At 32.1% G+C, this 14,253-nt stretch overlaps 1 protein-coding gene across 1 annotated transcript; it reads left to right on the forward strand.

Annotated features, from left to right (window-relative positions):
* The first annotated feature begins 922 nt into the window (after positions 1-922).
* On the forward strand, positions 923-3,464 carry LOC106434422 (transcription factor LRL2-like). The gene is made up of 5 exons (XM_048745291.1): positions 923-1,479; positions 1,606-1,671; positions 2,015-2,080; positions 2,286-2,342; positions 2,868-3,464. Exons 1-5 carry the CDS (start codon positions 1,006-1,008, stop codon positions 3,186-3,188), a joined length of 984 nt encoding a protein of 327 aa, XP_048601248.1. The 5' UTR covers positions 923-1,005; the 3' UTR covers positions 3,189-3,464.
* Positions 3,465-14,253: the final 10,789 nt, after the last annotated feature.

Consider the following 14,253-nt stretch of genomic DNA (forward strand, 5'->3'; position numbering starts at 1 on the left):
AATTATAAGGAAAAAAATAAAAGGCATTCTAATTTATATATGTCAAAATAGGATAAAGTATGCTAACCATCAACATTCACACCACTAAATTTAGCAAATAAATTATTTTAAATAGAAATACAATTTTTTTGGTAGAAACAAATTTGAGAAAACAAAATTAACTAAAAAACTTGAACTTGAACAAATAAAAGGTTGTTTTTTTTATACTATAATTTTAACAAAAAAATATATATTTTTGTAATTTTTTGGTTTTGAGTTCAAGTAAAAAACATAAGTTTAAACAATTTTCAAGGATTTCTTAGAGATTTGGGCCCTAATTTTTGTAAATTACGTGGGGGCCTAAGGCTAATGCTTTTTTGCTAACACTATAGGCACGCCTCTGATAGGATTTATATACTCGACCAAAGGATATGGTGGTACTCGTGATGATTATGATATATACTCCGTTTCATTATCGTTTAAGAGGATCTCAAATTTCTCAAACTTAACGAGGTCGGTGGAGAACAACAGGTTCATCGGATGAACTAACGTATTGATTTAATTTTCAAAAAAAAAAAACTAACGTGATTTAAAACAAAAAGGATAATATAAAGCCATCTACTATAAGAAGTGTGATCTTTTTTGTTGATTCTTATTCTTAAACACAAGTATCGTCTATGGGGATAGCATGTTTGTGATCTTGGCGACAATTGGTAAACAGTAGAATCTCGAGATGAACCAGAGAGCTACATGATTATATGACTTTACGCATTTATGTTACATGTCTGAATTTAATATGTCTGAATATAGTTGTCATTCCCAAAAGTGTTGTTCTGCTTTACTATCTTGAAGATGATAGAAAAAAAATGTTAACGTATGTTTTTACGCTTATAACCCTATAAACTTCAAATATTAACATCCTTATCCCCTCCTTAAACACACCATAAAAGCCGTAAACCACCTCTACATGTTCAACAAACCCTCACTCAAATCGGAACATTGTTTAAGAAGAAGAAGCAGAAAGACATGAACTCATCTCTTCTAACTCCTTCCTCTTCTTCTTCTTCTCCTCACCACCTCCAATCTCCTGCGACGTTTGACCACGATGACTTCCTCCAAAACTTCTTCTCCTCGGCTCCTTGGCCTTCCTCCGCACTCGACGACGACGCTCCTCCCCCTACCTCTGACTCCTCCCTCGCTGGCTTTCACCATCACGACGTTGATTCAAGAAACCAGATCACGATGATTCCTTTGTCTCACCACAATCCAAACGACGCCGTTGATGTTAACGCTCTCTACAGTGGCTTCTCCGCTGGATCTCTTCCTTTCCACTTCCCTCAGGGATCCGGAGGAGGAGTTATAAAACAAAGCCACACACAAACGCAGTCTCAGGCGACGGCGTCAACCACCACCGGTGGCACGGCGGCGACGCCTCAGACTAAGCCTAAAGTCCGAGCTAGAAGAGGTCAAGCCACTGATCCTCACAGTATCGCAGAACGGGTTTGTTTTTTTTTTCTATTTTTTCCTCATTATTCGTGTCAGTTACCAAGAAAAATGTATGTAGCAAACTGTGCAGTAATATATTTTTGGGGTGATTATATGAAATATTTTGAAATTATGGAACAGTTACGAAGAGAGAGAATAGCAGAAAGGATGAAATCTCTTCAAGAACTTGTCCCTAATGGCAACAAGGTAAGTTTACATACATGATTTTAATTATCCTTTATGTCCATGTTTAGTAAAGTTTAATTAATAAGGGATTCCAATCCAGTTTGTATATACATTTCTTTAGTACATCATAACTTGGACCACAAATGAATCAGATTGGTGATGTGTTTTAGTCTTGGAGTTCATAACTTGGACCACAAATGCTAGTACATATATACACAGAGCTTTGGACTTTTTATACAATCAAATGATTAAACACTGATTAACTATTTTAATATTGGATTAAAATAACAAGTAGTAATAAACAGGTGTAGGATCTCTAGCTAACAAGTTTTTTTATCTATTGTTTAAAAATAATAATTAACAGACAGACAAAGCATCAATGCTCGATGAGATTATCGATTATGTCAAATTCTTACAGCTCCAAGTCAAGGTGATTCTCTATCTCTCTTTGATAATTTTAAAAATAAATGAAATGTTTTTTTTGTTCATATAATAATGGAAGCTTCGTTACCTCTGAGTTTGATATTACAATAGGGTGATTATAACTTGTAATCTTCTCATATTATCGTATATGTATTGTTAAGATGTAGAACAGTGAACTTAGTAAACTTCTTTTAAAAAATGTATATATGTAGGTACTAAGCATGAGTAGATTGGGAGGTGCTGCTTCTGTTTCTTCTCAAATCTCTGAGGTAATTCAACTATTTTTTTATTTCCTTTTAGTTCTAATCATAGACTAGTGTTGATTAGAGAAAAAAAAGAATCACAGACTAGATATAATTAGGTTTTCATTTAAGTCAAATACTAGTATATTTTTTCGTATGGTGAGTTATCATTCTAATCGCATTTTATTATTCGCACGTTCGTATCATTTTCGTACATGATGATGAAGATGACGAAATCACTGGAAACATTAGAATGAGATTTAATCATTTATGTTACAGCTACTAGACATATAATTTTTTATATTATGATGGAGGCTCTTGTTTTGGTTAAAGAAGAATACAAGTTTAAAGTAGTTTTGGTTTCGACTTTCTAACACAAATAAAAGTTTTCCAAAAAGAGTAAAAAACAAAACAACAAACTAAAAAAATGCAAAGCACGCGTGCTGATTTTTCACCTAAACCTCCGATCTTGACATCATAGCTTTAGGGTTTTGCTTTTCATGCTTTTTACTATTGCCAAAAAAAATTTATTCATTTTATCAACCTTTTAAGGATGCTGGTGGGTCCAACGAAAACACCTCCGGGGAGAATCAGATGACGGCGAAAATGACGGAGCACCAAGTGGCGAAGCTAATGGAAGAGGACATGGGATCAGCCATGCAGTACCTACAAGGCAAAGGTTTATGCCTCATGCCCATATCCTTAGCCACCACCATCTCAAACGCCACTTGTCCTTCCCGTAATCCTCTGATCTCAGCCGTTAAAGAAGCTGGCGTTCCTTTGTCTCCTAACACAGCTACTACATCAATCTTGAATGGTAACGGTGCCCCGTTGGTAACCGTTAAAGACTCTTCCTCAGTTTCTAAGCCGTGATAACGGCGGTTTAAATCTTATTAACTTTCCTTTTTTCGGGAGTTAGGCTGAGTGGGAAACAGAGACAATGAGAAGTGGGATAGGTGGTTTTGGTCTAAGTCTAGAAAGAATAAGGGGTTGTGTTTTGGAATTCAACACCGTATTTGCGTTCACTTTGTTTGTCTTTTACCTACTACAAACCACTATCAATGGCACACTCATGTTTTCTCTTTGTTATTTTGTATTAAGCTAATATCTGCAATGGTTTTTGGTTTATAAAGTTATTTACCATTCTAATCCAGTCGATATGATGGATGAAATATACTCTAATCAAATCGAGACGAATCATGCGGATACACTGTATAGTTCTATATTGCATTGGTATGTCTCACAAAAAAATGATTCCATCTAGCAAAATGTCAATGATAATAATAACTTAGGCCAAAATAGCTCGAAGATCGGACCACAAGTTTAAAAAATAACTCTTTAAAAACTAGTATTCATTTATAGAGTAACCTAAGACTCGCTTACTTATTATATTCTGTAAAACAAATTAGTCTGATAACAAAATCTTATCTCTTTATATTATGATGCATTAGCATTGACTTCTTGTTTAAAAAAAAATGGAGCTAAAAGCATAAGGGAAAAGGAATATCACGGCGAAGTTTGGAAGTATTGGGCTTAAAGAAAAGGAGTGTGGGACACAGTTTGATCTAACGAGTGGGTGGCTAGTGGCTACTAACTCCACACTACACACATTCATTTCTTTGTGATTTTCTAACAACGATCTAGCTATTACAGTTTGATTGTAAGAAGAGTTTCAAAATTAAACTACTCCGGTCTTAAAGAAGTTCATTATCTATTTTGTAACTTACCTTCAATTGGTACAAATATTATAAGCAACGCAATCAAAACATATATCCTAAAAATTGGTCGACCACTCCGCATACAGATTAACCATCTAGTTTGGTTGTTATTTGTTCAGTTCAACAACTAATCTCTCAATTTAAAGATCGGTAAAAGAAATCCACAAATCCATAATTTTCTATAAGAGTAATTTCCGGGAAAAGGGCAAAAAAACCATTAACAACAGCAAATGACCAGAATAAACTCACACCTGTTGCTGTGAATATGAGCAGGATTGAACCTTCTGCTGTTTCTGGAAAATTGGACCGCTGATGAAGCATTCTTATTGATAGAATTCAGGGTATCATCTTTACACCATAAACTAAGAAAGACAACACATCTTCACTACAAGAAACAGCGGCATACTGAGGGAAAAAATCGTCGATATGTCGTCGGAATAACGATATTCCGACGACATACCGACGAAAAAAGTCCTCGGAAATAACTCCTCGGAAATTCATCTTTCCTCGGAAATCCCTCAGAATTTTCCGACGGAATTCTGAGGAAACCCTATTTCCTCGGAATTTCCGAAGACCACAAGTTCGTCGGAAATTCCTCGGAATATTCCGAGGAAGATGTCGTCGGAATATTCCGAGGGATAAACTTCCTCGGAATATTTCCAAAATTTTTTAAAAAAAATTATAAATTTATTTTTTTTAAATTGAAATTCGAAAATATAAAATTAAAATTAAAATAGAAAACATATTTAAAATACAAAAAATAATAAAATAGTTTTTATAAATAAAAAAATGTTTTATAAATACAAAATTAGTTTTAATAAATATGAAATCATCTTTTTATAAATACAAAATTAGTTTTTATAAATACAAAAAATAATAAAATAGTGTTTATAAATCAAAAAATGTTTTATAAATACAAAATTAGTTTTATAAATATTTTTATAGATATGAAATCATCTTTTTATAAATACAAAATAGTTTTTATAAATACAAAAAATAATAAAATAGTGTTTATAAATCAAAAAAAATATTTTATAAATACAAAATTAATTTCAAAATATGAAATCATCTTTTATAAACCTAAAAAACTAATTTATATACAAAGAACAGTTTGTATATTTAAAAATAGTTTTTATAAATAAAAAAATAAAAAAATAGTGTTTATAAATCAAAAAAATGTTTTATAAATACAAAATTAGTTTTAATAAATATAAATATTTTTATAAATATGAAATCATCTTTTATAAATCCAAAAATCGAATTTATATACAAAAAACGTTTTGTAAAATCGAATTTATATAGAAAAAGCGTTTTGTAAATAAAAAAATAATGAACAATTTATAAAAAAAAGTTCTAAATCAATTCAACACAACCAAATCACAATTCTAAACCTATTACACAACAAATCACAATCTTACCCAATCACCCTAACAAAAATCTATCAAAAACCTTCTAAAATCATCAAATCTACTTAAAAACCTAACAAATAGGACCTAAGAGAGTGGGATAGAGTCCTTACATGATTTGTAAGAGAATGGAAATGATTCGGCGGAGAGATCGTCGCGAGAGAAGGTGGAGAACGCCGGAAGGAGAGAGAGATCGCCGGAGAGGAAGAAGAGAGAAATGGGGAAGAAGATGCGTTTCGAGTTTATAAATCCTTGGGTCCGACGGATATTTTCCGTCGGAATTCCCTCAATATTTTTAATTTCAATTTTCGCGAAATATTTAGCGGCTTGTTTGCCTGGTTAAATGAAATATTCCGAGGAAATTCCGACGGCCACTTAAATATCCGTCGGAATTTCCTCGGAATATTTTCATTAATTCGAGGAAAAAGAATATCCTATGCATGTATTTCTATTAATTTATATTGTTCCTCGGAATTTCTTCAGAATATTCCGAGGAAATACCGAGGAACTAGTGTTTGGGGTTTCAAAACATCAATTTTTTTTGACGTATTTCATTTCTTATACAATTGTAATGCATACCATTGAGGATTCTTTGTATAGATGAGCATAAACCATGAAATAACAAATTTCAAAACGAATTGTAAGTATTCCCTTTACCGTTCATTAAAGTGTATAAGTGTATCTCTTATGTTGTGGGAATTTCGTTCATACAATCGGAAAAGTGTTTATTATAGGGTAAGGAACAAATTTTTGACTTCATAATGAACGTAAGACACTTAATAAGGGTTATATAGGTGTTATTCAAACCGCAAAACATTGTTTTCGGTTTAAAAACCCTATTTCCTCGGAATATTCCGAGGGAATTCCGAAGAAACCCTTTTCTTCCTCGGAATTCCGTCGAAATATTCCGAGGAAATTCCGATGAATTAGTGTTTGGGGTTTCAAAACGTCAATTTTTTTTAAACGGATCGATCGATGAATATATGTCCAAAAACGCCTTAGTGATCGATCGATGAGATTATCCCATTCGATCGATCGAGGATATCAAGTGTTCCTCGGAATTTCCTCGGAATATTCCGAGGAAATTCTGAGGAACTAGTGTTTGGGGTTTCAAAATCTCGAATGTTTTTTTATAAACGGATCGATCGATGGATTTATGTCAAAAAACGCATCGATCGATCACTAAGATGGACCAAAGCGTAACAATGTGATCGATCGATGAGATTATCCCATCGATCGATCGAGGATATCAAGTGTTCCTCGGAATTTCTTCGGAATATTCCGAGGAAATTCCGAGGAACTAGTGTTTAGGGTTTCAAAATCTCGAATGTTTTTTTATAAACGGATCGATCGATGGATTTATGTCCAAAAACGCATCGATCGATCACTAAGATGGACCAAAGCGTAACAATGTGATCGATCGATGGGTATATGTCCAAAAACGCATCGATCGATCACTAGTTCGTCGGAATTTCCTCGGAATTTTGTAAAATCCCTATAATATTTCCTCGGAATTCATCGGTTTTTTCCGAGGAACACATTTTTCCTCGGAATTTCCTCGGAATATTCTGACGGATTGATATTTCCTCGGAATTCCGTCGGTATATTCCGAGGAAATTCTTCGGGAAATTCCGAGGATTTCATTTTCCGTCGGAATGTCCGTCAGAATACCTTTGTTTTCTTGTAGTGCTTGTTCTAAGTAAAAGACGACGAATCTAGCATCATTAGTATGCAAGCAAAATGTAGCTCACACAAGAATATATTTAAGATAATAATTTAGCTACCCTTTTGAATTTGTTGTCTAAGGAATGAATTAGAGCAAACAAATGAAATGGTTTAGCTTTATGGACCTAGGGCAAAAAACAAAATACCACGAAGAAATTATGATAAGACGAATAATCTACTTTTCCTCAATCCTGTATGAGTCCAGTCAGATGGTAAATCCATCAAATAAAACAAGGTAGCAATGCATAAAACTAATTGCTAAAATCTATTATGGGCTATTTAAGTCCTGCGCGCAGCTCACCATATAAGATCATTTAATTGAGTTCATTAGTCAGTTGTTAGCAGAGTTCAATTCCATTCTCTAGCATCTTATCCGTATTCTTTCCAATTTGTTAATATGCTCCTGAAACAAAACAGGAGACAACAATTTAAAGAGCATGACACACACTTTTCGATTGACACATTCGACATGAACCAAGTTCTTAACAAAAAAATGCAAAGAAGAAATCTACTAATACCTCAGAATTGTTCTCTATATTTATATCATATCCAAATATGCAACAAACAATAATCAGAATCCATAGCTTTAGGTGCTGATGCAGCAAAAGGAGAACAACGTAGCCTAACACATCAGATGGTGCATCACACATCATACCAGCGACATGGTTGATTAATTCCGCCTCTGCATTTCAATCCCTCACTATGAAAACATGATACTCTCAAATAAAACAAGATATAATTAGAATCATTCAGATGGTTTATGAACAGAATCATCTCTCTATCCCATTGACAGAATCTGACGTTTAAGGATTATTTGAACTCATTGATTGAATTACTTCAGGAACATATCTGAAATATAAGCCAATGAAGATCAGCAAAAACAACACAGTCAACACGGTAGCCTAAGCCAACACAAGTACATGAAATTTCTAACGTCTGCCTTATATATAGATCATATTATATATGCATGACTATCCAGGCTCAGAAAAAGAAGCTAGAGATAACACTTGATGTACAGGGAAAAGCTATGCTTCTCCCTCGTTATCAGTTTTCAACTTTATTTGCTGATCTCAAGGAGAAGCACTTAAGACACTAGAATAGGCTATTAAGTAGATTTACAATTAGATTTCATCACACACAACACAAGGTATTTTGATAAGAATTGTGAATATGATTACAGTAAACCCGGCTACATATTCATGGAAACAAAACACACCACTGCTTCTTAAAACCCATTACTATAGTGCATTTTGTAACTAGACGAAATAATTGCAAAACTATGTATACAAATACAAAAACCTTTTCCGATACAGAACAATCTTGCACAACAAAGCTAAAGATCAAACCAGCGGGCATGAACATTTGATGAGAAATAGTCAATCAAGCAACATAAGATCAATCATTTCGGAAGATAAAAACATAGCCGTAACATTGTCATCTCCACAATTATCTAAAATTCAACTATCGATTTCAAGGTGAAGCACATTAGACACCAGTACCGGTACACCAATTTAACAATTTGTTTCATCAAACCCGACCAAACAGACTCTTTTTTTACTTTAGTGGTTGACACAAAATTAGCAAAATGCCCTCAAAAGCATCTCCAATGTAAAACTCCATTTTTTCTTTCAAAATGGAGTAAAAGTGAAAATGGAGTAAAATTGCTCCAATCCTACTCCATTTCCCACTCCATTATGAAGTGAAGAACAAACAAAAAATAAACTACTCCATTTATGGAGTAAATTTCATTATGGAGTAAATTTCATTATGGAGTGAGATATGGAGTTGGGTTGGAGCATTCTTTACTCCATATCCACTTTTACTCTATTTTAGAGGAAAAAACGGAGTTGGGATGGAGATGCCCTAAAGCCAATATTTTGGAGAAGAAGAAAAACACCATCTCATTCCTTTGCTTAGTAATAATCAAAGCAATCTACACAAAATGCAAAACTAGGCATCCAATATCTAAGCGCTTGATAACTTGATTTTGATAAAAATACCATTAAAAGACAAAATAAGCTACGGCAACACAACAAAAGATGAAATCAAGAAGAATAAACATAAGATGAAATGTAGTAACGTTCAGAAACTTTCATAAGATTAACAATTTAAGTCAAAAATAACAGTTTGATCCTCCTTTAGCAGCAGAAGATAAATAATTTTCAGTATAGAATAACATATAACTTCCCTTTGTACCACATAAGATAGCGATTTCAATAGAAAACAACATTTTGGCTTGGTAAGAAACTGAAAACCAAGCAAAGAAATCGAATTCCTAGCAAATTTAGAAGCAAAAATTTCAAGAACAAAGGATATATAATAGAAAAGCTTTAGGTATAGGGTTCAACCTTTTTGTTTTGGATCACAACTTGCACTTGCAGAGTAGTCAATTTAAGCGAATCTCCTTCACCTACTGCTGGATCACATACCAAGATGGACTTCAATACACTAATTAATAAAAGCATTAATCCGTACAAACCTAACACCAAAAAGGAAATTATAGAGGAAATACTTTTTAAGAACAAACAGCTACATTCAGTGCTTCATTACCAACTTACTCATTAGAAAATTTCCCATTCCTATTGAAACGGCACAAAACTAGTGTGTACACATGAAATAGAACTGAAAAGAGATCACTAAAATTCCATCATTTGTGGCTTTTGGTGAAACCTGAAAGCCACATCTGGCTTCTAAAAACTGAAAAGAAATAAAATATAAGGAGAAAACAGTTGCATCATTAGAGAATTTCAACATGCAGAAACTTTAACAAACCAAAAAGGAAACAAACACAGACTGCAACACAAAAATTAAAGAAAAAGAGACAATCAATAAATAGTTAATTAATCCTTGAGAAGAATGTGTACCGGTGGAGGGTTCAGGATCATCAAAACTCGCGCATTTCCTAGATCCACTAAAAGAAAACAAACATATATACTAGTAATATCTAGCACATTTAAAAGTTTTATCTCTATGATAAACCCAAAAATATAAAAATCTGAGCTTTTCTCCACCAAATTGCTTGAGAACAAACATTCTTAAGCGTATGCAAGCACCCATTTCAACATCAATACAAAAAGAAATAGGAAAAACATGCAATATCTACACATAACGAAATGATAAATTGATGATGAAAGGGCATCGGTCTTATCCACATCACTAGCCAAGTGAACAACAAAAGAGATGATAAGAAGGTAAGTGGTATGTAGATGATAGGAGGTTCAACAAATTTCAGAGAGAGAAGAAAGAGAGAGAGAAAGCGAGAAGTCAGGCAACTGACAGAAAGAGCCGTGAGCACGCACACGCAAAGTTATGGAGACATAACAGTGCCTGCATGTGCTCACTCTCTTCTGTCAGTTTTTCTCTGTTGCATTTCTACAATCACCTCCTTCTCTGTCTTTTTACAGCTTAATTCAATAAACCCACTTGGATTTTCTGTGCAAGTGGACTCAAACCCTCTTAATTCGCCCTCCCCATTCTCACAGATCTCTATAAACCCTAATGGTTTACACGAAAGAGCTCTGAATTCAATCGTCTTTTGATTATCAGAGATCTTGCTGTTTGATGAGTATTGATGTTTGCCTGTAATGGCTACACAGTCGGTATATAAAGAGAGTAAAGACGAAAGGAGAGATAGAGAGAGAGAGAGAGAAAGGGTTCCAAGACAGCGGAGATTGTGGTTTTTCTTTTACTTTTTTTTTTTTTTCGGGTACAATCTTTGGTAAGAGTTTTAGAGGGTTTCAGACACCTGTTCTAAAGTTATTGGATAATAGAGCCACCTGGTGGGTCAAATCTCTAAACAGATTGGGGTCTTCATTTAAACCGGCTTTTCCAAAGGTGGCGCGTTAGGAACACAGCCGGCGAAAAAGTCATATGTGTGACACTATTTTGTCCAATGAATTCTTCTGTCAGACCTAACTTTACCTGTTTCTATTAATTTGATGAATTCAGCCTTTCATTCTATAAGTATATTGAAGAGACCTAATTTGTTATTAAAAGTTGTTTCGGTGAATATTTGGTTAAGAGTTTACATTCATTTTATTCGTATTGGGCCTATTGGCCATTATGAGAAAGCGTTAACACTTTCTAAAACTGAAACTGTTCAAGCTAATGTTTTGCACATTATGTTAAACTATTTTTTTGTCAAAATTTATGTTAAACTATTTAATTGTTCGATTCATCAGAACGCTATTCAACCTAAAAATCGTTTAGCTTCCTTATTACAACAACCATTAAGTCAAAAAGCAATTTCAATCATGTGTGGACTGTCGAGAACCTTTCAAGAAGTAGAGTTTCCGGGGAACTAAGCCCTGCGTATGAGGTATGACAGAACAGTAGAAAAATTCAAGATAAATCTTAGTAAACTATTTTTAAGTTTTGGAAATGCAATCCAAAGCCTTTTTTATACAAAAGCTTAGACAAATTGTTCATCGATCTGAGAAAATCTGAATTATTATTACAAATGAACAATTCCATTCCTGTATAAATATTTCAAAATTAAATCTGCATATTCATTTCACATAGTAAAAGAAGAAAAATATGTGCTCTCAAACTGAGAAAAACAACTCTATGGATAGAGTTTCACACGATTCTCATTCAATTTACAAAGCTTTTTTACCCGAACCTTAGGCTTTAAATATCAGACAACCGACAAATCCAACTATTTGCTTGATTGGTAATTACTAATTATATACAGTTAAAAGATGAATTTGCTTGAAAAATTATAATTTGGCTACCATTTTTTAAAATACTTTTAATCAAAAATATCACAGCATTTTAAATTTAAGATTTAATGATTATTGTTTAGGATTTAGTACTTAAAAGGTATAATTATGTTTATAAACTTCTCTAAGTAATTATTAAATATTTATAAATGATTTAAGAGGATTATTTTTTCTATCGTAAATTTAGTTAATGGTTAAGTAATTATTAAATTTACCATTTAAAAGAAATTAGTTAGTGGTTATAAATCACAACCATCGTAAGATCGATTAAAACGTCAAAGAGAGACTTCAAGTAGAAAATTTTAATTTTATCATAATTTTGATATTATTTTAACTTTTTTAATGATAGCTATTTTCTGAAGGGTTTATTTATCAAATAGCCAGAAAAAAATAAATTTTAAGAGAAAGAGAATAAAGAGAGATAGAAATAGAAAGTATGAAAGATGGAGAGTTTTAGTTAATTAGTGAATTTGTAATTTTTTGTGTATATATGACCTAATTTTTTTCGTAAATGACTTTTCGAATATACATTATCTTTAGTCACGTATGAGTATTGAAAAATATTTCTTTAATTTGGCTAAAATAAAATTAAGTTCTATGATATACAAAAGAAATGGAGGATACTATTTCATGGGAAAATACGAATTGAGGATATAGAAAAAAAATCTAGTAAAATATAAAAACCGCCCGCATAATTCAGCTTAGCCAATAGTTTGATGAGAAGCTAGACAAATTATCTGTAAATATTTTTGATTGAGTTTACCATTGACTTCGATAGGTTTATCAACTAGCGACCATCTTTGTTTTAATTATTGACAGAAAACACCAAAAAGTTACAGAATGACATAATGTGAATTACACAAAGCTCAGACACATGTATTTTAAAAGTTTTGTTCTTTCTTAATTGGGTCAGGTTTCAAATTTCCTTTTAGATGCTATTCATGATGAGTCGCTCTTATCGTCTATTAATATATTCATTATCGTGGTCAATAATTACGTCAGATAAACTGATGCTAGTGAAAAAACACTTCCACTAACTCAGAATTAAAAAAATAATATTTTAAACTGAAATTATTAATGGCATTGGTACATTGTACCTAGCTACTGAATTGGCTTGAGAGATGACTGACGATAAATAGTAAGATATCTCAGTCTTATCAGATCCTCTTGTCTTGCTCCTATTCAACTTTTAGATCCCTATTTCGGTATTTTCCTTCTATATTATTGATATGTTTTGGACAACCAATCTGATTAGTAAATGATAGAATTGTGAGCGAGTATAAAAATACATATTTGCAATTACATCTATCAATATTCAATACAATCATTATGCAAGATTAATAAGCAATAAATTACAGTATTTTACGACTATTCAACACTGTTTTTCCTTCATGTTTCGATAAAAATTTAACGAATAGCAGGACCGTCGTAAGAATTAAGAAAATGTATATATAGAGTAAAATTTAATCATAAGTGCAAATGTCTAGTGAATGTATCTTCCCTTTCCAACTAGTCATTTTTTCTTTTCATTTCTAAATTTCTTATAGAATTTCTTTTCATATTTAGGAAGATTAGGCCACTAGATAAATATATTTATTATATTAAAATTATTATAATGTTGTAACGTGTTTTATTAACTGTATGTGTTGCCTAGGAACTTGGTTCAACATTTGTTAACAATCAGTATACTGCCCATGCATGTGTTATTAGGATGTATTACTCCCTATTTTATTTTAAAATAGTGCAACACTAAAATGGAATAAAATTTTATTCTAATGTATCACTCCATTTTTACTCCTAAATAATATATTTTATTAATAATTGTTAATAATATTTTATATTTATAATAATTTATTAATTAACCCAACTATTTTATGTTTACAAAAATTTCTTAAAATATAATTTATTTAAATTAAACATTTATTATTAAAAAGTACAAGAATCATAAAAATAAAATAAAAGCAGTATATAAATTGGTTTAATAATGGCATTAGAAATTTTTTTTCTCACAAATGATCAATTAACGCATTTCGTAATGAAACATAAGCTTCTTTATCTTTGATATTCTTAAATGGAACAAGAAAATTTTGAAACGGACATTTTCATCTTCTGCAATTTCAATATCTGGAGGTGGAATTTCTCTTCCAAGTTCAGTTGGTGCGTCGAATTCGCGCTCTACCTCAATTATCATGTTATGTAAAATTATACATGTAGTCATGATGTTATATAACACATTTTTTTTCCAAAACCGAACAAGTCTTTTCACAATAGTGAAACGCAACTATAGATCCTTTTATGTTATTTTTATTTTATACTATTATTATTTTTAATTATATTATATATTTTTATGTAAAATTATTAAATAATG

This window comes from Brassica napus, chromosome C1 (assembly GCF_020379485.1).
Source record: "Brassica napus cultivar Da-Ae chromosome C1, Da-Ae, whole genome shotgun sequence".
NCBI classification, from domain to species: Eukaryota; Viridiplantae; Streptophyta; class Magnoliopsida; order Brassicales; family Brassicaceae; genus Brassica; species Brassica napus.